A 26094-nucleotide genomic window follows, 5' to 3' on the forward strand; every position below is an offset into this window, starting at 1 on the left:
GCATCGGTCAAAAAACTGACCGATATTACCAATATTGCTTCAAGGGGTTTTACCGGGGTGATGCATGCAGCTGCGTAGATTTAACTAAATTTAAGAACTGATGCGGCCATGCGGCCATTATTACAAACAGGGGACATACCCCCTCTCGCCACCTTCTTCTGCTCGCCGGGGCTCTCCCGTTCCACCGAGAGGCCCAAGCCCAAGCAACCAACTGGCACATCCGCCGGCTGGCCTAAAACCAGGACAAAGCCGATGCTTCGTTTGGGTCTCAGATCTAGTAATCTGGAAGCAATGTCATGACATCACTTTCCGGTTACTGGCATCTTAAAGGCACCCATTTAAAAAAAAAAGTATTCAAAAACGCAGATCTTGATGTTTTGAATACTTTGAAGTGGGGTTTGGGGTCTAATAGACCTCTGATCTCTCCATAAAGAGTACCTGTCAATGCCTATTACTGTCATAAGGGATGTTTACATTCCTTGTGACAGCAATAACAGTGATAAAAAACAAAAAATGTAAAATGGCAGTGTAAAAAAAGAAAAATATAAATGTACAAAATATCGGCAAAAAATATTGGCTATCGGCAGGAGAGGTGGCCGAAATATCGGTATTGTATCGTCACCGAAAAAGTGATATTGGTTGATCCCTACTCACTACCACATTACTACATTGTAGCAAAGTGTAATTTCTTCAGTGTTGTCACACGAAAAGATTTAATCACATATTTACAAAAATGTGAGTGGTGTACTCACTTTTGTGAGATACTGTATATACAGAATGTACATATCAGGAATATGTGTCAATTTCTAATTGCTGAGGGGGGGGGGTCAAAAGTAAATGATTTTCAAAATAAAATTTTAGCTGAAATAATTGATGTATACAGTAATAATCATAAAATAATCATCAATGAAAGAAAACTGGCTGATTGATGATGATATTCTCAATTCATGAAAAGCCTTTGAAACCTTCACTTTCTGCTGCAATTGGAGAAACCAACTAGTTAAATGTTTACGTCCCAATTTCAAACCAGGCATTTGATATACTTTAGGGTGATGTAGTTCCTTAAAGACAGTTACTTACACAAGATAAAACCCGTAGTGATTGATGGCAATGGAAACGAACATGCTTCTGATTAATGTGTCTACTTTGTGTTGTCTTTTTTTTGTAATTGTACCAAATTGAAACATTTTGAATTACAACATTATTGGTTTTGCAGTTCTTTTCTTGTTAACAAAGATCTAATCAGGTCTGTTCTGAAAAGTTAAAGAATTTCTTAAATCTTTAGGGCTGGTTTTGGATGAGGGCTAAGATAGTTAAATCAATATGGTGATGTATAATCCTTGGGAACAATTGTGATTAGTGTTGTATAAGAGTTATTTTGAACTTTTCATTTCAGCCATGGTGTACAAAAACTTTTAATGGATGACCTTTAACCTTTTCACTGCCAAGACCTGTTCTCCACTTTTAAATTCAGTATGGCCCAAACCATACATTTTCAGAAGGCACAGAACTGATAAAATAAAAAGATATTTGTACATCCAGCAGTAGTTGCGTAATTTCTGATCTATTTTTTTTACTTAGAGCTTCGCACTTATGTGTTGCATTATGTCTGCAGTGCTGCATGTTTTGCAATCAAATGATGCAGGCATACATTTTAATACAAAATCCCACGAAGTGTAAAGTGTAAAAAAAAAAAAAAAAAAAATCAGCCTACAATGCATTGCAATACACATGTACAGCTCACATCAGCATGTATGTGTTATGTGCAATATACTGTGTTGCCAGCTGGTGTGAACTGGGCAATTTTGAAATCGACAGCTGCTGCAGGGGAGAAGAACCCCAACATAATGTCATGGGGGTGGTTTGACGTGGGAGAGTCTGGTTTACACCATGTTACACCCTAAATATGGCAGTTAACCTTTAGGTTTCATGCTCACAGGGCTTAAAAAAAATGAGCTGCAAAGCCACTACCAACACCAGGAAAAAGCATCTGTAAAAACGTGCTTTTAGTTTAGTTTCGCTTTTTGCATTGGCGTTAATGCACGTTTAGCCATGCTAGCTTTTAGCCTTGTTTCTCTGCCTCTATTCAAAATCAATGGTTCCCTATGAGAGTCCATTGATTTAAATAGAAGTCACGCCACAAGTCGGATCATGATGATCCGACTTGCGGTGCCGCTTGTGTGCTGAGGATCGTGAAGGGGAAACTCATCAAAATGGAAAAAAAAAAAAAACTGGCATGGAGTTCCCCTCCAAGAGCGTACCAGACCCTCCAGTCTGGTACAGGTTTTAAGGAGAACCCCCACACCAAAAAAAATGGCATGGGATTCCCCCCAAAATCCATACCATACCCTTATCCAAGCATGTCGTCTGGATGGTCAGGAAAGGGGGGGGCGAGCGAAAGGTCCACCCTCCTCCTGGACCATATAGGGCCACATGCCCTCAACATGGGGGGGATGGGTGCTTTGGGGCAGGGGGCATCAACATGGGGACAACGGCCTATTCCCAACAACCCTGGTTGGTGGTTGTCGGGGTCTGCGGGCGAGGGGGCTTATTGGAATCTGGAAGCCCCCTTTAACAAGATCCCCGATCCTGCCCCCATTCTATGTGAATGAATATGGGATACCTTGTACCCCTACCCATTCACCTAAAAAAAGTGTCAAAAATAAAAACAGTACACAGGTTTTTGACAAAGTCATTTATTAAAGCAGTTTTTATTTTTTATTTTTTTTTAGGTGAATGGGTAGGGGTACCCCCCTGCCCCAAAGCACCCACCCCCCATATTGAGGACATGTGGCCTGGTATGGTCCATGAGGGGGGCACTCCCTCGTCCCCCCCTTTTCTGACCTGCCAGGCTGCATGCTCGGATAAGGGTCTGGTATGGATTTTGGGGGAATCCCACATCAGTTTTTTTTTTTCATTTTGGGAGGGCTCCCCTTCATCATGATTTGTGGTGCGACTTCTATTCAAATCAATAGGCTCTCTTAGGGAACCACTGATTTTGACATATCAAAAAAAAAAAAACACTTGACAAGGCTTAACACGGCTGTATCCAGTGTTAAGCCACATTTAGCACCTTTGACCAGTGTCAGACATTTTTAGGGCTGTAACGCCAGTTCTCAGAACACGCTGGCCCTGTTTTTTTTACAGCTTGAAAAAGCCTATGCCACTTACAGCTCCTAAAATCCACATAGAATTACATGGAGAGTCATTTTTAGGATGCCAAAAAAAGTCTGCCGCTGCTAAAAGCAGCTGTAAAAATGCAGTTTTACTGTGGCAGAATGGTACGGCTGGGCGAAACAATGTTACCTTGCGTTGCTTCGCCTTTTGGCCACTAGGGGTGTGCGCCTGGAGCCGATGTGAGTGCCTGTGATCGCTCGTGACAGAGCGAGAACCAGGGGAGGTTCTCTCAGGGGAGAGGAGACAGATTGTGTGTTCATACTATGTATGAACATCAATCTCTCTCTCCTCCTAGACAGTCCCAGCCCCCTACAGTTAGAACACAGTGAGGAAACACAGTTAACCCCTTGATCGCCCCCAAGTGTTAACCCCTTCCCTGCCAGTGACATTTATACAGTAATCAGTGCATTTTTATAGCACTGATCGCTGTATAATTGTCAATGGTTCCAAAAATGTGTCAGAGGTGTCCAATTTGTCCGCTGCAATTCGCAGTCCCGATAAAAATCATAGATCGCCGCCATTACTAGTAAAAAAAAAATAATAATAATAAAAATGCCATAAATCTATCCCCATGTTGTAGACTGTATAACGTTTGTGCAAACCAATCAATATACACTTATTGCAATTTTTTCTTACCACTAATGTGTAGAAGAATACATCTGAGCATAAACTGAGGAAAAAAAAATATTTTTAAAAATAAATTGGGGATATTTATTATAGTAAAAAGATATTGTGTTTTTTTTAAATGTTCCCTCCTCTTTTGTTTATAGCGCAAAAAATAAAAACCACAGAGGCGATTTGTGGGGAAAAAAGATGTCAATTTTATTTGGGTACAGCGCAATTGTGCAATTATCAGTTAAAGTGATACAGTGCCGTATCCCAAAAAATGGTCTGGTCATTGAGCAGCCAAATCTTCCGGGGCTGAAGTGGTTAAACATAACTCAAGCCATTGAGCATAACAGTTTAATGTTGTCACTGTTAGGCCAGAAGCACAATCAAAATGCATGTGTGATCCTGAATACATATTGGTGTTTGCAATATACTGCTTTTCCAGAAAAGTATTTAAAATGTCATATAAAATATATTTAGCACTGCCTTAGTAATGTATAAATGGCCCAAAAAAATGATGATAGATAATTTGCAGGAAGTTCTGTAAACCAAGAAATCACCACTCAGGAAGGCAACCCTTACAAAATCAACTGATTACAAACTTGTCTTATTTCTGTCGAAATTAACATACAAAAATGTGATTCCACTCCAATACAAATATTCAAATGTTTTGTTTATACATTCAGTAATTATATTCTATAGCTTTCCCTTATAACTTGTCTTTTTTTTCGATCTGCACTAAATAAAGCCAAAATAATTGTTCACTAGCTGCTATAGGCTACTGAAAGCTTTTGGTTATCAACAAAGGTGTGTTAGCTCAAGTTTACCAGTTATAATCCTGAAAATCTGTGCTCTAGAAAAAGAGAATCAATAGAAATCATATTTTGAACCACATGCTGAGATTTACAAATGTAAAAACCTACTTGAGATTCAGAGACAGGGGCTGTTCCTTTGCTTTGACTAGATCCTTCACTTTGAAAGTGGTGCAGCCCAGGAAACTCTTCTGAAAGGAAAAAGATAATTTAATTACTATTTGAACTCAATAAAATACTAAAAAGTAAATCAAAGCACAAATCTAAACCTAAAAATATAATCACTGTGGGTATAAAATAAGACCATCTCTATACGAACAAGTTAGAATATGTAATGTTTTTCAATTTGCTTTCAAACTAATCGTAAAAAGGAAAGAAGTTGTTGAGACTGGATACAGTTTTAAAAGTCAGTTAAAGTTATTAAAGATAAACCACACAGCATTATCTTTATCATATTGCAGTGGCATAGTTATCTTAAGGATCGGCTCTTTTTTCAATAGTGGTTTTACTTTGTCTATGCAAGTTCTAGTGTTGCATCAAGCATTTGCAGAGGACCTTAACTGAAAATGACTGTCCTTATATCATCCACCAATTTCATCTAAAGTTCCCAAATTCGTGCAGTCTCTCATACACATACATTGGGGTCTATAAGAGGAAACAATCAATAGGAAACTTACAAACCATGTAGAAAACATTCAAGCTTGAAGTAGATTGTGTCATTGGAAGAAATTAAACCCAGAACCCCATGTATTTGCAGTATGCTAACTGCTTAGCCACTGTAATGACTACGTAAGAGGAAATCATAGTGGATTTATGAATTATGCAAGTTAGCACCACAAGGTTTAAATAAGGAATTCCACCTAAAAAATGTAATATTACATACTGACAAAATATAAAACAACTGTAGGAATATTATACTTATAAAATATAATAAAAATGATTTTATGATGTTAAAACAATCCTTATGTAGATAGTACATACACATTTTCCCGCAGACCCTTTGACAATTCTTTTGCATTCCCCATGACTCAGAATCCAGAAATGTCAGAACAGCACTGGATCAAAAATGCAAGGGTCTGTCTGGAGTCCAGAAACTCATTGACCTTTTATACACACACACTAATTTCAAGCAAAGAGATCACAGGTGAGGATCGTTAATAGCTATTCAAAGCCCGTTGTGTCAACTTGTGTGCATGTCATCAGGTAAAAATCACCAGGGTATGTAAACTTTTGATCAGGGTCATTTGGGTAGTTTCTGTTGTCATTATGATTTAAAAAGCATAAACACAGCTTATTGATAATAAATGGTTTCAGCCAAACACTAACCATGAGTGAAAGAAATGTTTTTGTGTTATCATTCATATTCTCTGAAAAATGGCCAAGAAATCTAATTCTGCCAGGGTATGTAAACTTATGAGCACAAATGTACCAATGCCCACCAGTACTGCTAATCAGTGCCCACAAGTGCCACCTATCAGTGCTCACCAGTGCCACATATCAGTGCTTATCAGTGCCACCTATCAATGCCCATCAGTACTGCTAATCAGTGTCCACCAGTGCCATCTATCAGTGCCCATCAGTGCCTCATCATCAGTGCGTCCTGATCAGTCCCCACCAGTGCCACCTATCAGTGCCGCCTATCAGTGCCACCTCTCCATTTCGCCTATCAGTGCCCATCAATGACACCCATCAGTGCCACCTAGCAGTGCCCATCAGGGCTACCCATCAGTGCAGCCTCATCAGTGCCTACCAGTGCTGCCTATCGGTGCCCAGCAATGCCGCCTATCAGTGTCAATCAGTGGCGCCTATCAGTGCCCATCATTGAAGGCTAAAAATTACCTGTTGGCAAAATGTTATAACAATCTGAAAAAGTTTTTGTTTTGTTTTTGTTTTTTCAAACTTTCTGGTCTTTTTTTGTTTGTTTAGCAAAAATTTAAAAACCCAGTGGTGATTAAATACCACCAAAATAAATCTCTATTTGTGTGAAAAAAATTATAAAAAATTCAAATAGGTACAGTGTTGCATGACCGCATAATTGTCAATCAAAGTGTGACAGCGCTGAAAGTTGAAAATTGGCCTGAGCAGGTAAGTGCCCAGTAAGCAAGTGGTTAACTCATAAGAGGGACTCTTATGCCCTGTACACATGGTCAGACTTTCCGACAGAAAATGTGCGATCGGATCATGTTATCGGAAAATCCAATTGTGTGTGGGCTCTATATGACTTTTTCCGTCGGAATTTCCGACACACAATGTTTGAGAGCTGGATCTAAAATTTTCCAACAACAAAATCCGATTGTTTAAATTCCGACGGGCAAAGTGCCATGCATGCTCAGAAAAACTTACGAGACGAAAGCTATTGCCTACTGCGTGCTCTATAGTCCCGTCGTACGTGGGTTACATCACCTCGTTCTGAACGATCAGATTTTCCGACAACTTTGTGTGACCATGTGTATGCAAGACAAGTTTGGGCCAAAATCCGTCTGAAAAAATCCAACGGATTTTGTCATCGGAATGTCCGACCGTGTGTGCAGGGCATAGGGCAAAGCTTTATCTGACCATACTTAGTTGTAGGGTCAAATAACTCACGTGAAAGTACACTTAAATCACATCCAGAGTGCACTAAAGGGATCAAAGGAACTTTGTTGTTGTAAAGAACTGAAAATAACTAAATTGAAAGGACATTTTAGCAACATTTGATATATAAATATGAATAGGGACCCAGGCGCTACCTCAAAAGTATATGTTATAGGGTACACCCTTATTATATAAGGTGATCTGAGGTCTGTCTGCTATGTTGAACCTATACCCCGTAAAAGACGGGAAGTCATCCACATATAAGAAGTACAAGAAACCGAACTATATAGTCCAAGACAACTGGAAAGATTCTCTGTACTGATATGTAGCTTAGGTGTATAATAACAATCACAGGGTATGATCCAAAAAAAACCCTATTATCTATATACACCTACTTAATCTATGAGGGTACTATGTAATAGGGATAGTACGAGTTGATGAGGTATATTACATCATTGATACATAATTAAACATAAAAAACACTTAGAAATTGTAAAACGGAGCAATAAAATTAAGAGGACAGTAATTGACCTATGTAACTCAGTATGACTTCACACTTAACTAACTCTATATAATTCATTCAGTCCTCATTAAGTATGGTTCAATCAGTCCACATTAGGAATCTCCAAACAAGCATAACAGATATCTCAGTCCGATTCGCTGGAATAGTTGGATACGGATCCCTGTACCCCCAAGGGGTAACTGTGCGTGTAAATCACAATCTCCAGACGCTTGTCAGACAGATCCTCCACCTTGTTTCACTTCTCTGTTATGCAGGTGATTCCTCTTTGGGTCAGTTACAAGCAAGCCAGTAGATCCTCAGGGAGATGAAAAAATATATTCCATAGTGCAGTAACTTTTTGTCACCAGACAAAGACTTTTTATTAGTTACAAAGTTTTTATTACAGAGCGGCCCAAAAGCCATAAAAATCATCCAACTATTCCAGCGGATCGGACTGAGATATCTGTTATACTTTTATACTTTGGTTATTGTTTGGAGATTCCTAATGTGGACTGATTGAACCATACTTAATGAGGACTGAACAAATTATATAGAGTTAGTTAAGTGTGAAGTCATACTGAGTTACATAGGTCAATTACTGTCCTCTTAACTTTATTGCTCTGTTTTACAATTTCTAAATGGTTTTTATGTTTAATTATGTATCAATGATGCAATATACCTCATCAACTCATACTATCCTCATAGTACCCTCATAGATTAAGTAGGTGTATATAGATAATAGGGTTTTTTTTTTGGATCATACCCTGTGATTATTATTATACACCAAGCTACATATCAGTACAGAGAATCTTTCCAGTTGTCTTGGACTATATAGTTCGGTTTATTGTACTTCTTATACTGTGGAGGACTCTGAGATTTCTTCCCATCTTTTATGGGGTATAGGTTCAACATAGCACACAGACCTCAGATCACCTTATATAATAAGGGTGTACCCTATAACATATACTTTTGAGGTAGCGCCTGGGTCCCTATTCATATTTATATATCAGCTGTAAATTCACTACCTCTGAGGGGGCTGAGAATCCGGGGGTTGGCAGCAACCTATTATACTAATACATTAGCGCGGCCTCTTTATTTGTATTTTAGCAACATTACTTATTTTTTGTTATTGTAAATTTTTCCACTTATTCATGATTTTATAATGGTTGTTCTGAATGGTATTAGGAAAAATAGCACTGCACAAAAAATAGATATTTGGCAATTGAAACAGACATATGAGTGTGCACAGGTGCTTGCAGCTTATCACGGGCAGCACATAGCAACTCACAAGGCTATAATATACTTGACATTTTCTGTTATCTTTTTGATTTTTAGGGAAACAGGCTGGTCAGGGTGACTAAGGGGATGTATGGGCACACAGATACACTGACAGATCTTCAATAGATCTGCTGATAGCTGGTGCAATGCTTTACAGGCACCTACAAAAATAAATAAATGCACATTTTGTTACCTGAAAAAAAAAGTGCATTTATTTTTTTTTTTTTTTAAGTGAACTTATCCTTTAAACTGCTCGTAACACGATTGTGTTACAAGCACTGTAATCGGTAAAGAACTTTTCTCAATTGAGGATAAGGAAGGAGAGTGTGTTCCCATCGGACCATCTGCACTGCTGTTCTGCCTACAGATCCAAAGTGGTTACCATTGCAATGATGGAAGTTCAGAGACAGGAAGAGGACAGGCATCCTTGCAGTGAAAAAGTGTTCAGCATCCAGTTGCCTGCATGACATGCGGCACCCTTCATTACAGGTAAGTTATGAGACTAAAGATGTAAGGGTATGTTTACAGCTACACTTCAGATTTAAATATATGAAAAGTGACTGAGTGCAAAAATGCTCAACCGCAATGCATCACAACATCGACACCGTCCAGGTGTCAAAGTTCACACACTCTAAAGACACAACCCCAATTCCCAAAAAGTTGGGACTCTGTAAAATCTACATAAACAGAATGCGATAATTTGAAAATCTCATAAACCCATATTTTATTTGCAATAAAAATAGTAAACATATCAAATGTTTAAACTAAGGAAATTTACTATTTATAGAAACAAATAAGGTCATTTTAAAAGTGATGGCAGCAACACATCCTGAAAAAGTTGGGACAGGGCAACAAAAAAAGCTGGCAAAGTTCTACTAACAAGGAAAAGCTATACAGACATTTTGCAACTGTTAACGGGTCAGTAATATGATTAGGTATGAAAAGGGCATCTTAGAAAGTCTGTGTCAATACTGGATGCCTGTGATCTTTGGGCCCTCAGACAGCACTTCATTAAAAACTGTCATGATTCTCTGATGGACTTAGGAATACTTCCAAAAATCACTTTCTGTGAATACAGCTCACTATGTAATCCAAAAAGGCAAGTAAAAGCTCTGTCTTGCAAATAAGTAGCCATATCTGAACATGATCCAGAAACGTTGCCATCTTCTCCAGGTCAAAGCTCATTTAAAACGACTTGTTACAAAATGGAAAACTGTTCTGTGGTCAGACAAATCTGAATTTGACATTCTTTTTTGGCAACCATGGGTGCTGTGTCCCTGGACTAAAGATGAGAGGGACCTTCCTGGATGCTATTAGCACTCAAAAACCTGCATCTCTGATGGTATAGGGTTGTGTCATGCATTAGTGCATATTGAATGAGCATCTACACATCTGGGAAGCACCATTAATGCTGAAAGCAGCATATGCTCAGGGAAGAATGAGACAACATTCTTATCACAAAACTCCAGCAACTGGTCTCCTCAGTAGCCCGACGTTTACAGAGTGTTGTTAAAAAAAAAGAATGGGGTGAGAAGGGGATGCTACAATGTAGGAAACATGGCCTCCATCTCAACTTTTTTGGAACTGGGATTGTACTTTGCTGGCCCTTTGTTGCCATTTTTAATCTTTTTCCAGCCATTTTGCGTCCATCAAATTCAAAATGACCTTATTTTTTCTTCAAATGGCCCATTTTCTCATTTTAAGTACTTGATATGTTTTCCCATTTTCTGCTGTGAATAAAATATGGGTTTATGAGATTTGCAAATCATTGCATTCCGTTTTTTTATGTAGATTTTACACAGCATCCTACATTTTTGGGAATTTAGATTGTAGTTATTGTAGGGGAAGTGTAAATGATCTGTTTGAAAAAGGATGCAAATGTCTTAGCTTTGTACACCTAAATTATAGCGTATAACAAGGTAACCGTATTTTACCCTTCAGCTATTTCATATATAATTTTCAATTAGTGAAACTAGTTAACAGAAGGCATTGATCCATAGAGGAAACAGTTACCAGCAGATACAGTTCTAAAACAAGCTTATTGTATCTGTATTTCCATTTATGTAGGTGGCGGTCTATGTCATTTAAAGTTTTTATTTATTTATTTGCCTCTAATAGAAAAATGAGAGCCATTTATTAATTTAACTGTGAAGGATGAGAGTGCCAGAAATCTATAAATGGCCCAAGAAAAATGTATTAATCTTGATAACAAATCAGGAGGTACAGCCAACGCAATTTTGCGGCTCACAAATCCTCCTTCACCAGGGCTAATGGTATGCTGTACCCACTACCTTGCTATTAAAATGAATGTATTTTTACTGGACCATTCACAGTCTTGTGTTGCTCTTATTCTTCACCTTTTCCTTGCATTGTTCCAGGGACCCATAGGGTTACCCTGCTTGTTAGAGAGATGCCTCTCAGGACTAGGTCACACTTCTCTTTGGGTCCAACACTCATTTAATAACAATTTTAGGCTATTTTTAAACGCAAGCTCTGTATCTGCTTTTTTTAAAGGAATATCATGTTTTCAGAACATACAGATTTTCTTCCCCAGTATTTGATCACCATCATTCTTTAACCTTCTTTTCCTCTGGGGCACACTGTGTTCATTACAATGTCAATCCCACTGTCTACCTCTTAGACCCCTTTCACACTGGAGCTGCCCGTGCGTTTATGGTCGCGGAGCTTTACTGTTGTCTAAGCAGTGATTTTCGGCCGCTAGCGGGGCACTTTTAACCCTAAAAAAGGGTTTAAAAACCCCCATCTTCCCAAGCGCCTTCCGTTCATTGCAATGGGCAGGGGCATTTTGGGAGCGCAGTATACAGCGCTCCATACCACCCCAAGGATGGTGCTAGCAAGACTTTTTCTAACGTCCCACAAGCACACCGCCTAGGTGTGGAAGCACCATTGCAATGAATCAGAGGCAGTTTTCAGGCGCTTTACAGGTGCTATTTCTAGCAATAAAATGCCTAAAAATTGCCTCAGGGTCTTAGCAAGCTTGGTTTATCAGAAAAAAATGTCAGTTCTGATACAAAAAGTTTACTTTCCAGCCTCATTAAAAATTCTCAAAGACACTTTTAAATATGTACTTTTCTTTTATGTTCCAGTACTCCCCCACTCTGATCCCTAAGCAACTGCCCCTGCTGCCTTACCCTAATTTCATCTCTAAATTGAATACATTTCTATCATTACACACTGCAGTAAAGGTTGCAATTTTTATTCATTGAGTTTCACATCTGTGTATTCCTAATAAATACAATCTTAACACAAAAAAAAGGAAGAAAAAAAAACTTTTCATTTTCTCATTGTAGAGTTATACAGTAAGTGGAGACTTTGTCTTCAAGCAGGAAAACAATTTTGTGTGCAGAAATCCTTTACTTAGTCACAGTTAGATAGTGTTCTGAAGGGCTTTCGGTACTTATTAAATCTCAGAAAGTCTTCAAGCATTGCTGCGCTACTTAGAAATGTATTATGGGGGACATTCCCTAAATGGTGACGACTATTAGACCAAGTTAATGGTATTTCAAGAAGAAAAAAAAAAAGCAAGAAAGTAGAAGAGATTACAGCTATTTTGTGAATAGTTCTCATTGAAAGAAATGGCTAGTCATGGTGAGGTAAGCTTAAAAGGGGCACTTATTGGAGCCCTTAATGCTACTGCAGTACTTACATGCGTGCAATTTTATAAAGAAGAAATCTTTAGCTGCCTTCTCATTCTGTACTTTAATTGTAACACCATACAGTTTGCTCTGCAAAGCTTAGCTCGTTTAAAATTAACTGTAAGAAAGTTATGCTATTGCTTATTTGCTATATTATAAAGGCATTTTTTTTTTTAAAATAAAGGCATTTTTCATATTTAAATATATTTACTATTTTAAATAAGCCAAGCTGAAATGAGAGAACAATACGTCATTGTTAGGTGTAGTCTAAAGCCTGAGAGAAAAAAAAATGTAATCTGCTTGCTATCATTACTGATAGAAAATATCATTTATACATGAAATTAAAAATATTGAAATATACATCCGTCTAAGACAATCCGAATGTATGTACATTAAACCTGTGTTGGAAAAAGCCATGTACCGTAGTGTACATTGCACAGTAAGTAAGGTCTTATGTACACTGCTGCTGGTAAACGGATGCTTAGGAGCAGTTGGGCATTTTTTTCAACTGCTCCTGAATTCTCCTTTATGTTATCTTATCAGTACATGTACACAGCTTTGTTATAGGCAGTTGAGTTTAGAGGCTTTTTTTGGAACCTCAAAAAAATGCGTCAGAAGCTGTGTTTAGAGGCATTTCAAGAGCCAAACGCAGCTAGATGCAGCTACCCGTGTTTTCGTCTAGAGGCATTTTTAAAGGGAAACATTTTATTCATTACTTTTCAATCTGGAAAATGCTAAAAACACACCAAAACTCAATTATCACTGCCTGCAAGCTTGAAATGTTAAAGTAAAGTGCAGCACTAAAATATGAATACAATTATTATGAATACAATGTACAAAAATAAATGTCCATAAGTGAAAATATGGGGATGAGTATAGGTCCTAATAGTGATAAACCAAAAAGTAGTCCAGTGAAATGAAAAAACAATCAAGGTGTATCAAAACAATAATATGTCAGATTGTAAGTGTCACATAAATAGTGAAAATTGATAGACGATCCACCAAAGTCACCAATCGCATATGATTGAACTCAGATAGGTATACACCTAATGAGTCAATCAGAGCTGGATCAGAGTCAATCAGACTTTTGTGAGGTACCATGGATGGTTCAGGCTCACAACAAAAGCTCAATCTCCATGGGGTGTTCAAACCAGGGCATATCAGCAAAGAGGACAATGAATAGAGCAGACAGCCCAACCATTATGCCCCGTACACACGATCGGACATTGATCGGACTTTCCGACAACAAAATCACATGTTTTTTTTCCAATGGATGTTGGCTCAAACTTGTCTTGCATACACACAGTCACACAAAGTTGGTTAGAAATTCCGAACATCGAGAACGCGGTGACATACAACACGTACGGCAAGCCGAGAAAAATGTTCAATAGCCAGTGCTGCTCTTCTGCTATATTCCGAAGGTTGCATAATATAACCACTTCCTGACCGGTGCACGACAATGTACATTGGCAGAATGGCATGAACAGGCATATGGGCGTACAGGTATGTCCCTTTAGGAATGCCGCTGTGCCATCACCCTGTGAGTCTGGTCGCGGGTCCCACGGACTCAATTGCTGTGAGGATACCGCGATCGTCTCACGGGGAAGCTGAAAAGGGAGATGCGGAAATAAACAGCATCTCCCCATTCTGCCTAGCAACAAGTGACACTGATCTCTGCTCCCTGTGATTGGAGCAGAGATCAGTGTTCACTAACACACAGCCCAGCCCCCCAAAGTTAGTAACACGCCCCTAGGACACACTTAACCCCTACACTGCCACCCCCTGGTTAACCCCTTCACTGCCAGTGTCATTTACACAGGAATCAATGCATTTGTATAGCACTGATTGCTGTATAAATGACAATGGTCCCAAAAATGTGTCAAAAATGTCTGATGTGTCCCCCATAATGTCGCAGTCACAATAAAAATCGCTGATCGCCACCATTACTAGTAAAAATAAAAATATTAATAAAAATGCCATAAAACTATCCCCTATTTTGTAAACGCTATAAATTTGGAGCAAACCAATCAATAATCGCTTATTGCGATTTTTATTACCAAAAATATGTAGAAGAATACGTATCGGCCTAAACTGAGGAAAAAAAATGTTTTTTTACATATTTTTGGGGGATATTTATTATAGCAAAATGTAAAAAATAATGTGTTTTTTTCAAAATTGTTGCTTTTTTTTTGTTTATAGCACAAAAAATAAAAACTGCAGGGGTGATCAAATACCACTAAAAGAAATCTCTATTTCTGGGAAAAAAAGGATGTCAATTTTGTTTGGGAGCCACTTCGCACGATTGCACAATTGTCAGTTAAAGAGACACAGTGCCGAATCGCAAAAAGTGGTCTGGTCTTAAGCCAGCAAAATGGTCCGGTCTGAAAGTGGTTAAACATGCATGTTCAGAAAATAACTGCCTATAGGGATGAGTGAACAGAACAAAGTCTTGACCAAACCCAGCGGGAAATCTGCAAACCATAACCATTGCGCCCACATTCTTTTGAAATCTGTAGGAGCAAAATATTTTTTTCTGGGCTTTTTCATGGCCAACAGGGCACTCCCATAGTGGGGAGCATGTACCAATGCAAAAAAAAAAAAAGTACCAGAGCAGGACCTTAAGTAACTTGACTTAAGTGACTTAAGTAATGATTCTTAAGGGGGCCCCTATTGCATTTTGCACACATTCTTTACTAAATTTTGCTACAGATAATGGAAACACACTTTAGTATATAGATACTGTAGCTTAGGCACGCCCAGCCAGGATTTCCCCCAAGTTTCCTCCGAGGCTGCTAGGGGCTCTCTGAGCTGTGGCTAATTAACCTCCCATTTGATTCCCCCCACATAGTAGAGTCAAATGGAATGTGGATATGGGAAAGGCTGTGGTGCTCTGTAGTAGAATGGACAATTTCCAGACAGTGTGACTATAGGAAAGATTGTGGTACTTAATAGTAGGCAGGACATTATGTGGTGCTCTTTAATATAGCTCTATTTTTTCTATACAATCTAAATATTGGAAAGGTTGTGGTGCAGTAGGTTGGACATTTTTTTCAAACAGAATACGGATATGAAAAGCCTTTAGCTCTCCGTAGTAGGCAGGATATCTTCTAGATAGCGTGTAGTTAGAACAGATATGGTGCTTTGTTGTAGATAGGTCATTATCAAGAAAACTGTTTAAATGAAAAAGCTGTGGTGCCATGTACTATACTGTAGGATATTTTTCATATAAAATGTATATATGGAAAAGTTGTGGTGATCTGGACTACGTGAGATTTTTTCCAGATAAAATATGGATATTAAATAGCTGTAGATCTCTACAGTAGGGAGGATATTTTCTATATAGTTAATGTTTAATATATATAAAAAAATGTTTTTTTAGTTGTTTTTTAGCAACATAGTCCAGACTAATCTTGATTTTTAAGCTAACAAAGAAAATAGACCATTAAATGTAATAATGTGCTGTCTGTCCTTTATTGTGCTGGCTAACAATGATGTTCTTTTTTCCAATAGATATTTATTGAATTTTGCTAATAGTGGTATAACAAGGGTGACAAATACAGAAATAAAATCACCCTGAGTGGCAGTTTACAGATGTAGAATAGTAACAAACTTAGAGGGGTGCAATACCATTATATTGAACACACAGTATGCAGCAGTAGTTTAGAGTTTATACAAATGGACCCAAGACTTCCAAGAGTGAGCAACAATTGTGTGTTTAGGGGATTTAAGCAAGTGTAGGTATTCACAGGAATATTGATAATTGATAGAGAGAGAGAACTTCTGACAGACTGGATGCCAATGTGTTCTTCTAATAACCTTGTGATAACGGTTCTTGTTACCAGCAAGATGTGTGTAACTACAGTAGGATAATTAGATGGGAAACCATCGATTCCCACACTTAGCAGAGCTAGGGCCAGGTTTGGGTGTGTGAGAATGCCCATAATTGGCTATCAATGATTTTGAGGAAACCTTGAACAAATAAATAAAATAAATAATAATAATAAATAAATTCACCAATGGCTATAACCAGTGTAAAGTGGAATCACCACCCTTTGGTATGGACAAAACTGAAAAGCAGTGGGGTAAAAAGCATAAAAAAAATCCTGATTGTGTCTGAGAATGGCTTATGTTCCCATACGAGACTGTGTTTGTTGGATGTTACCCCTGCAAATAAAAACCTTTTCTAAAGGACTTTTATGGTGCCAGCGTCCAAAGTTGTTGGGTACTAACCCTGGGAACCCCTAGACGTGGAAGAACTAGCCAAGCGGAGGTAACCGGTAAGCCCAAAAGTTAAGGGCGCTCTGCCAAGGGTTATGGTCGCTACATAATATGCCAACATCTAGAGGTGAGCAGGAGGGAGAAAATATTAAAAAAAAACACACAAGCATAGGTTTGTTTGATAAGTTGTATACCTTGCCACATTGTAAAACAATCACTTGGAAATGGTTACGGTAATAACAAAAAATTACTTTTCCTTTCCCATGAAGAAATATATCCAAGTTATTAAATTTTATATGATCCTACCAGTTTACCACACATGCCCACATTTTGTTACAGAAACTAGTAAAAATAAAAAAAAAGGAAAAAAAAATACAGAAAAATCTAAATAGAACACCACTCACCATTTTACTTCTACAACTTTCATCCTATTGCCAAAGGCTCTTATGGCTTATAGGCAGATTTTCAATTCACTACTAGGAAACATTGGGGGTGAACAGGAACAGAAGGGGTTGACCAACTAAATGAGCAGTTTCTACAGTGGTAGGTTAGACTGCCAAATTTCACTTCTTTAAAAAAAAAAAAATTGCACATTTCAACATGTCTAACTGGCAGGATTTAATTAAGGGTTTTTGACAAAATTAGATGCTTTTAACATTTAGTGATTTAGTAAATATGTACCAGCAACCAGTCTTTGATTCATTAATATAATGGCCAACGAGATAATCATTCAAACTGTACATGGTCATCACCTTCTTTCTGTCATCCCTATAAATTCAATTACTGTCAGCCTGACTTCTACAAAAAAAAAAATAAGTCAAAAAATTGAAGGAAGAAATAATATCTCACATGATTCTAGACTTGTAAATCTCTGAATATGTATGAGAGTGACTGATAAATATTTGAAGGCTGTGTAACTCTCAGGTTAGTTCAATAAAAAGTTATGACCTGCAACTTGCCATAAAATCTAACAGGAGGAGGCCTTTGAGGCATCAAACCTATTCGAGCTGTTTACTTTTTGTAATAAATGATACTGCAGAGGTATGTTCATAGTATAATTGCTCTACTTATGTTCAAAGGGAAAGGTAACGTTTCTGTTGCCTTGTGCAGAATTACATGTTTTGCCATTTCAAGATAGGTTTCCAAAGGTCTAGTTCAAAGTCAAAGCCAACCAAAGTAAAATGAGCAGAATTATGACATTGTCTACTTCCATAGTGTTGCAGATAGTGGCCAATGATTAGTCAAGAACAGGCAATTGGACCTGGTGTAAAGGCATGTCCTATTGTGAAGAAGCATTTAACCACTTCCCGACCATCGCACGCTGATGTACGTGGGCAGAATGGCACGGGTGGGCAAATGGGCGTACCTGTATGTCCCACCCTCCCCGTGGGCAGGGGGTCGCTATGCCCCCCCTCATGCCCACGGCGGTCGGGTTCGTTAGAGGAGCGATCAGTCTACAGGGTGAGAACAATGATTTATGGTCTGGCCCCGGCAATCGCTCCCAACAAATGAAAACCTACCCCTGCCTGCGTAAGTGTAAATACAGGCAGGAGGAAGTGATGTAATCTCTGCTTGTGGAGTCTTTTTGATTCCAGTGAGAGAGAGGAGACATCTAAGCGTGAGTTGCACCAACAGTACACCGAAATCAGCACAAATAGGTACACTTTCCACCCCCTGATAACCCCCAGATCGCCCCCCCCCCCCAGTTAACCCTTTCACTCCCTGTCACTGTGTCCCCAATTGCAGTTTTCAGATTTGTCACTGATCACTGCATTGGTGTAATTTGTGACTTCAATAAGTGTTAAGGCAGTTAGTAGTAGCCCCTGTTAGGTCTACCCCCTAAACCCCCCTAATAAAGGTTTAACCCCTTGATTGGCCCCCAGTTAACCCTTTCACCCCCTGTCACCAGTGTCACTAATCAATGATTGTATTTGTGTCACTGATGATGCTAGTTAGTCAGTTAGGTGATTAGCTTCATCGTCTGTTTTTTTTATAGCCTCAGTTACCCCCATATATACTACCTAATAAAGGTTTTAACCCCCTGGTTAACCCTTTCACCCCCTGTCACCAGTGTCACGAATCGATCGCCGTATTTGTGTCACTGGTGCCGTTAGTTAGTCAGGTAGGTGGTTAGTTTCACCGTCAGGTGTTTATAGCCTCAGGTTTTATTACCTAATAAAGGTTTTAACCCCTGATTGCCCCCTAGTTAACCCTTTGTCCCCCTGTCACCAGTGATTACCGTATTAGTGTCACGGGTCATGCTGGTTAGTTAGTTTGCTTTTTATAGCATTAGGGCACCTGCAGTATATTACCTAATATAGGATTAATCCTCTGATTGCCAAGCGGGTGATATAAGTTAGGTTTTAGCGTCAGACCGGGTCTGCGTCGCCCCAGGCAACATCAGATTAGTGCCAGTAGCACTGATACCCACGCACACATCATGCACCTTCTTTAGTAGTATAGTGTCTGAAAAGATCAATATCTGATCTGATCAGATCTATACTAGCGTCCCCAGCAGTTTAGGGTTCCCAAAAATGCAATGTTAGTGGGATCATCCCAGATATCTGCTAGCACCTCCGTTTTTCCCCTCCGCCTAGCCCAGCCCACCCAAGTGCAGTATCAATCGATCACTGTCACTTACAAAACACAACACACATAACTGCAGAGTTCACAGAGTCAGGCCTGATCCCTACTAATGCTAACAGTTTTTTTGGTAGCGTTTGAATCAGTTGCTGACAGTCAGGAGCTTTTTTACCTGTGAGTCTCAATAGTGTACCAGTAAATCTAGAGACCAAAATGTAAAATCGAAGGTACACTTGTGAAGAGGCCTACATGTTTCTGAGCATGACAGATAGTTAAGAGGAAGTCACTCATCTGTCAGATTCAGGCTCAGAACCTGTAGACAGCAGCAGCACCCTGACAGATAGCTCTGATGACGGAGTAGTGGTCCCTGCCAAGGTCAGGCGTATCAGACCCCGTTCTTCTGCTGTCCTTGAGGTGCAAGAACCGCAGGGCTCTTGTATGGAGCAGAGAGCCAGTACTAGCGCCGCTCATCCTTCTGGTGAACTGGCAAGCACCAGTGGCTTAGTACACCCTGGTCATACATCCAGCACTGCAGTATCACGCAGTGACATGGCACGTCCCATAAGTGCAGTTCAAGCTGGCGAGTTGGCAAGCACAAGTAGTGTCCGGCTGCCACCAAGAAGACAAAGACAGTCCCGTCGAGCCCTTAGTGCCTTCCTGCTGCATTCGCCAATCCTAATTGGGAACCCACCACTTCTGCAGCATCAGTACTTCCCCCATTCACTGGCCAACCCGGAATTCAGGTGGAAACAGTTGATGTTATGTCACTTGATTTTTATTAGCTGTTTTTCACCAAAGAACTCATCGCTGCTAATACCATGCTGACACTTGCCAGAGAATGGAAACCAATTATGGTTTCTGAATTTAAGACCTTTCTGGGCCTATCCCTCCCCATAGGCATAACTAAAAAGAGTGAGTATCGGTCATATTGATCCACTGACCCAATTCACCATACGCCCCTTCTCTGCTTCCATAGCCAGGGCACGATCTTGCTGTTCATGCACATCAACGACAATGAACTCTGTCGTCCTCAGGGTAACCATGAATTTGATCGGCTCTACAAAATTCGGCCCCTCGTAAACCACTTCAACCAATGTTTTTCAGCCTTGTTTACTCCCCAACAAGTTGTCTGCGTTGATGAGTCCCTGATTACGTTATCTTGCAGCTTGTCTTTCAGACGGTATCTTCCCAGCAACTTGCCAGAAAGGACATCAAGCTGTATAAGCTCTGTGACAGGGCCACAGGCAATACAAATAGTTTTATGGTTTACGAGGGAAGAGATAGTCATGTAGAGCTGGAGAACTGCCCTGACTACATAGGGAGTGCTGGTAAGATTGTGTGGGACTTGTTAGCTGTACCCCCATGTTCTGTGCATGTCCATGCACTGTGTTTATGGCCTTTTGTCAGTTGCATTTTGTGAGTACCCACTTTTATACACAAGTTTCTCATTATTAAATTATCTCTGGTAATGCACTAGGTGTGCTTGCCTTCCATTCCAGTTTTTCTTGTAGTTCCTTTCAGATTACCCCATCTCAGGAGTTTTGGGATACCATTTTTATTTGTCATCCGTTACTCCTCACATTGGAAGGCCTTTTTAGCACTGGAAGTGACTTTGTTTTTTGTGTCAGTAGGGCAGGGTACAGGGGTCAGCAGGAGAGAGGATCGGAGGTCAGTAGGGCAGGGTACAGGGGTCAGGACGGAGGACCAGGGGTCAGTAGGGCAGGGTATAGGGGATCAAATCTCCCTCCTCATTCCTCTTCTTAACCAAAATCCCCCAACCTCTTCTAGCAACTCCCTCAAGTCTATTGCCCTTTAGTCTACCTAATGACTGCCCCTCTCCCCCGGTCACATGAGAGCCCCATTGAGGTACCTTCAGGCTGGCAGCAGGCTGACTCTCCTCTTAAGTCCAGCGATCTGTGGACAGGGCTTTCCATCATGGACAAGGCGTGACTCAGAGGCAGCCGGACTGATGAGGAGAGATGCCAGCTGGCAACTGCCAAACAGTGTTGCCTGTGACATGCAGGAACCTAGACACTCTGCAGGCGATCCGGGACTCAGCCCAGGATGCTCCCGGAAAATCAGGGACGGTCGGGAGGTATGCATTTGCTCTGGGACTGCACACAGTTGCAACATTCTAGGCATTCAGTTGTTGAATTCATTGCTTAACTAACTACTATCCTTATTCTTCTGCAAATGAACATGAGCCTGCTAGGTGTTGGGGATTCACTGGCTTATACAAGAGCAAACAGAACCTTCCACTGGGCTTTGTTTTCTTTAGTTTTATGTAAGAAAGGCCATTATACTGAAATGGAAATCACCTGTAGCACCATACCTGGAATTTTGAAAGTCTCTGGTGAATTTGTTAGCCCCCCCCCCCATACAAGTCTTCGTATCTTTCTTATGGCTGCCTATGGAAATTTAACAAAGTGTGAGACCCCTGGATTAACTCAGTCGACGGAAACGACTCCCATGCTGGGTCATAGTCTGAATTACATTTAGTTGTTACTATATGTGATGACTTAAAGTGGGATTCCACCCTAAAGTGGAACCTCCGCTGATCGGAACCCTCCCCCCCTCCGGTGTCACAATTGACACCTTTCAGGGGGGAGGGGGGTGGAGATACCTGTCAAAGACAGGTATTTACACCCACTTCCGGGCATAGACTCCCGTGGGAGTCTACGCCATTTCCTGCCCTGCCGTGCTGTCTGCTGGGACACACACGGGTCCCAGTGACAGCGCGGAGATTTCCTATTGCGCGGCGCAACTCGCGCATGCGCAGTAGGGAACCGGGAAGTGAAGCCGATTCGCTTCACTGCCTGATTCCCTCACCTATAATGGTGGCGGCAGCAGCCGAGGGCCGAGCGATCGATCGGCCTAGGCTGCCGGCATTGCTGGAACCCGGGACAGGTGAGTGTCCATTTATTAAAAGTCAGCAGCTGTAGTATTTATAGCTGCTGGCTTTTAATATTTTTTTTTTTGGTGGAATCCCTCTTTAACAACCTATTCATCTATACCTTGGACCTGAAGGGTCTGGCACCGGATCTTGACCCTGTAGTGCCGTATGACATTCTTAATAATAATTTCTTATTATTAAATTATCTTTGGCAATGCACTAGGTGTGCATGCCTTCATTTCTGTTTTTCCCAGCCCTACTGACCCCTGGTCCTCCGTCCTGACCACTGTACTCTGCCCTACTGACCCCCTTTACTCCATCCTACTCACCCCTGTACTCTGCATATTGACCCCCGGTCCTCCACCCTGTTGACCCTGTACCCTGCTCTACTGACCCCATCTTCTGTCCTGCTGACCCCTGTACCCTGCCCTACTTACCCCCTGTGTTCTGTCCCACTGACCCCTGGTCCTCCGTCCTGCTGACCCCTGTACCCTTCCTTACTGACCCCCTTCCCTCTGTCCTTTCACCCCTGTACCCTGCTCTACTGACCTCTGGTCCTCCATCCCGCTGACCTCTGTACCCTGCTCTACTGACCCTGTCTTCTATCCTGCTGTCCATGCAGTACATAACTTTAAAATACAGATAAAAACACATAACAGCTTTACTGAAATGTTACTGATGGATATTTGTTCCACAATGCTGCTTGTGGTTGTGCTGATTCTATTTTGCCATACTACATGGTGACAATGCTTTTATACATTATGCTTTAGTTAACTGCAGCTGCCCAATTACTTTTTCTCATTTTACTGCAGATGCATCTTCTTGAAAAACCTTAATATAAAAAGATCATACAATACAGAAGAAACAGCAAAGGATGTTTTGGCTCCTCTATGCTACCTAGCTATTGTTGCCAATGTGTTTGTCACATGAATCATGCCAATTTGGTATAAATTCTGCAGCCTATGCTGTTTCCATTCCCTTTGCACTTGGTGGGACAATGCTGGTACACCTAAGTATCCTGCCTCGAACACAGTGAAGAATAAAAGAATAGTACAAAAGTTTTTTGTTTCCCTTCATAATAAAAGATAAAAGCAAGCTTGAATGAAAAGATAAATCATCTCACTAAAAAAACTGTCACATTTAATGCCTTGATAAGCAGAGCACTGAAATGTATAAAAAAACAACTTGGCTTAGAGGCTCCAAGGCCTGAGCAGACCAGTCTACTTTGTAAAAGTCTAAGAGCAGTTCTTATGCGCCTCACAAGAACACATTCTCATTCTAAGTAAATGCAGCAATTGTCAAGCTAAAAAAAAAAATAAAAAATGTGTAGCGGAGTTCGAAAAAGTTACAGATACCTCTGTTGTGAAATTACATGAGACTGCACATTATGATCCCAATTATTTTCCTCTTTTGTTACTGTGCAAAATCAACTCACATTTTCTGTAGTATAAAAAGATATAAAGGTGTGTTATCTTACAGAACACCCTTTCAACAAATTGTGTGATGGCAGTTATTGCTTTGTATTTGCCCATTCTGGATCTAGCCACCTGAGAAAAGTTCTAAAAAATTACACATTTTTGTCAAGTCAATCCACTTTGCTATATAATATATTCTTTAAAGTGTTTGTAAAAGCAGAAGGTTTTTTTTTCTATCTTCTGCAGTAAGGTAAAAAACCTTCTGCATGTAACACATACCGAGCCTGATCTTGATCCAGTGATGTACAGATGAACCAAAGCTCTCCCAGGTCTCTTACTCCTGATTGGCCCAGATACAGCAGCAGGAGCCATTGGCTCATGTTGCTGTCAATCTGAGTCAGTGATGAGGGAGCAGGGCCGAGCCCCACTCAGTGTGTCTTATGGACAATAAGAGCAGGACTAAGGATCGAGCATGCGTACCCCATGGCAAGCCGCAGGGCATTCTGCTAAGTGGTGGAGCCAGGAGTGCTGGCAGAGGACCCCAGAAGAAGAGGATCAAGGCTGCTCTGTGCAAAACCCTTACACAGAGCATGTAAGTATGACATGTTTGTTATTTAAAAAAAAAAGAAAACAAGGCTTTACAATCACTTTAACGCCTTCCTATTGTTTACTTGCGAATAGAGCTCATTCAAGAATTTGGGGCTTTTATTTCCTACCTACAAATAAATGACAACAGGAACATGTTTATCTCCTCTGATATTAGAAATCCTCACCCCAGCTCAGAGTGAGCCTTCAGAAATAGATTACAAGTATTCACTCTACTCTATTACTCTATTTGGTAACTGATTGGCTGGGAGGAGAAGTAGAAAAACAATAGCAAACATTGATTCGCTACTGTCACAAGTGGGTTAGCTCACACCGTAGAAATCGATGCGTCCTTCATGGAGATTACGGGCCGACACAGAGATTAGGGGGCAGCTCTCCTGTGCCCCTTGTGGACGGGTCCGCCTCTGCCGGAATGTCTGATATTGTTGCGACTTCTCTCTCCTGTCAGAACCTGGGGCCACGATATAAGGCCAGGAGAGCTAAACATGGAGGAAATGGAGGAACATCCATTCCTCAATCTTCTGTGTGACTAATGAATCTGAAAGTGATGGTCAGTTCATCACTTCTGCATAAAGAGCTGTCATTCCCTGCCTACTACAGCCAGGAAAACAGCTAATCAAGCACAGTCTGTGCTTTATTTGTTGAATTGGAGGGCATGGGAGACATCTGGGGTCTAATAGACCCTTGATGTCTCCATAAAGAGACCCATCACCTGCCCAAAGATATCTCTTAGGGTCTTGTTAGCCCCCTTGTGATAGCAATAAGTTCAAATGTAAAAAATAAAAAATAAAATAAAGTTACATACTGTACATAGTTACATAACTAGTCTGGCTAAAAAAAGACACAAATCCATCTAGTTCAACCAATAAAAGGGGAAAAATATTACAATTCTATATACACAATCATACACCCACAGTTGACCCACAGGAAGGCAAAAAACCCCAGCAAAGCTTGATCCAATTTGCTCCAGCAGGGGAAAAATCCTGATCCCCCAAGAGGCAATCGGAAATTCCCTGTATCAACATTACCTATAAATATTAGTATCCAGTAATATTATGTACATTTAGGCCTTTTATAAAAAGCAATCTACTGAGCTGGACAATACCCGCTCTGGAGGGAGTCTATTCCACATTTTCACAGCTCTTACTGTGAGGAAAACTTTCCGTATTTGGCGGTTAAATCTCTTTTCCTCCAGACGTAAAAAAATGTCCCCTTGTCCTCTGTGATGACCTTAAAATGGTTGTAAACTAAATCCACCAATAAAAAAAAAACCCTGCAAGGCAAAGGCATGATGTGCTAGTGTGCATAGCATACTAGCTTATTATGAAATACTCACCTTAGATCGAAATCCCTGCAGCGGTCCCTACACGCTGGTCCGGTGGGTGACATGTCTTCCGAAGTTATTTCCGGGTATCTCTGGCTCTGGCACTGTGATTGACCGGAGCCGCGATGACGTCACTCCCGCGCATGCGCACGGGAGCAGTAGGTAACGGCACGTCAGCTGAAGCAATGGCACGATCAAGCCATTGTGCATGTACCGATGATGTCAGCACATGATGATACGGGGGCTATCTCCTAAACCTGCACGGGTAGCTACAGGTAAATAATTAAACAAATAAGTAAACATTATTTTAAAAAAAATGTAAAAGCACATCTGATTCCCCCCACACATACACACAAATCTAAATTCTCCTTTGGGTCCTGCATGCATGTATCTCTGTGAATGTTAGGCTTGACAGGTTTGGTGTCTATTTACTCCACACAACATCCT

The 26094-nt window shown here is 40.4% G+C and overlaps 1 protein-coding gene across 8 annotated transcripts in view; it reads right to left on the reverse strand.

Annotated features, from left to right (window-relative positions):
• Positions 1–26094, reverse strand: part of INPP4B (inositol polyphosphate-4-phosphatase type II B) — an 851608-nt gene that overhangs the window by 405425 nt on the left and 420089 nt on the right. For 5 of the 8 annotated variants that reach the window (XM_077476952.1, XM_077476953.1, XM_077476950.1 and 2 more), the window contains one exon: positions 4710–4789. In XM_077476952.1, coding sequence (XP_077333078.1) covers positions 4710–4789 — 80 coding nt within the window. The remainder of the gene's footprint in view (positions 1–4709; positions 4790–26094) is intronic. The other 3 variants (XM_077476955.1, XM_077476951.1, XM_077476957.1) reach the window with 1 other exon arrangement.

Source organism: Lithobates pipiens, unplaced genomic scaffold (genome assembly GCF_037356315.1).
Source record: "Lithobates pipiens isolate NorthernLeopardFrog02 unplaced genomic scaffold, aLitPip1_a1.2 Scaffold_13, whole genome shotgun sequence".
In the NCBI taxonomy this organism is placed as follows: domain Eukaryota; kingdom Metazoa; phylum Chordata; class Amphibia; order Anura; family Ranidae; genus Lithobates; species Lithobates pipiens.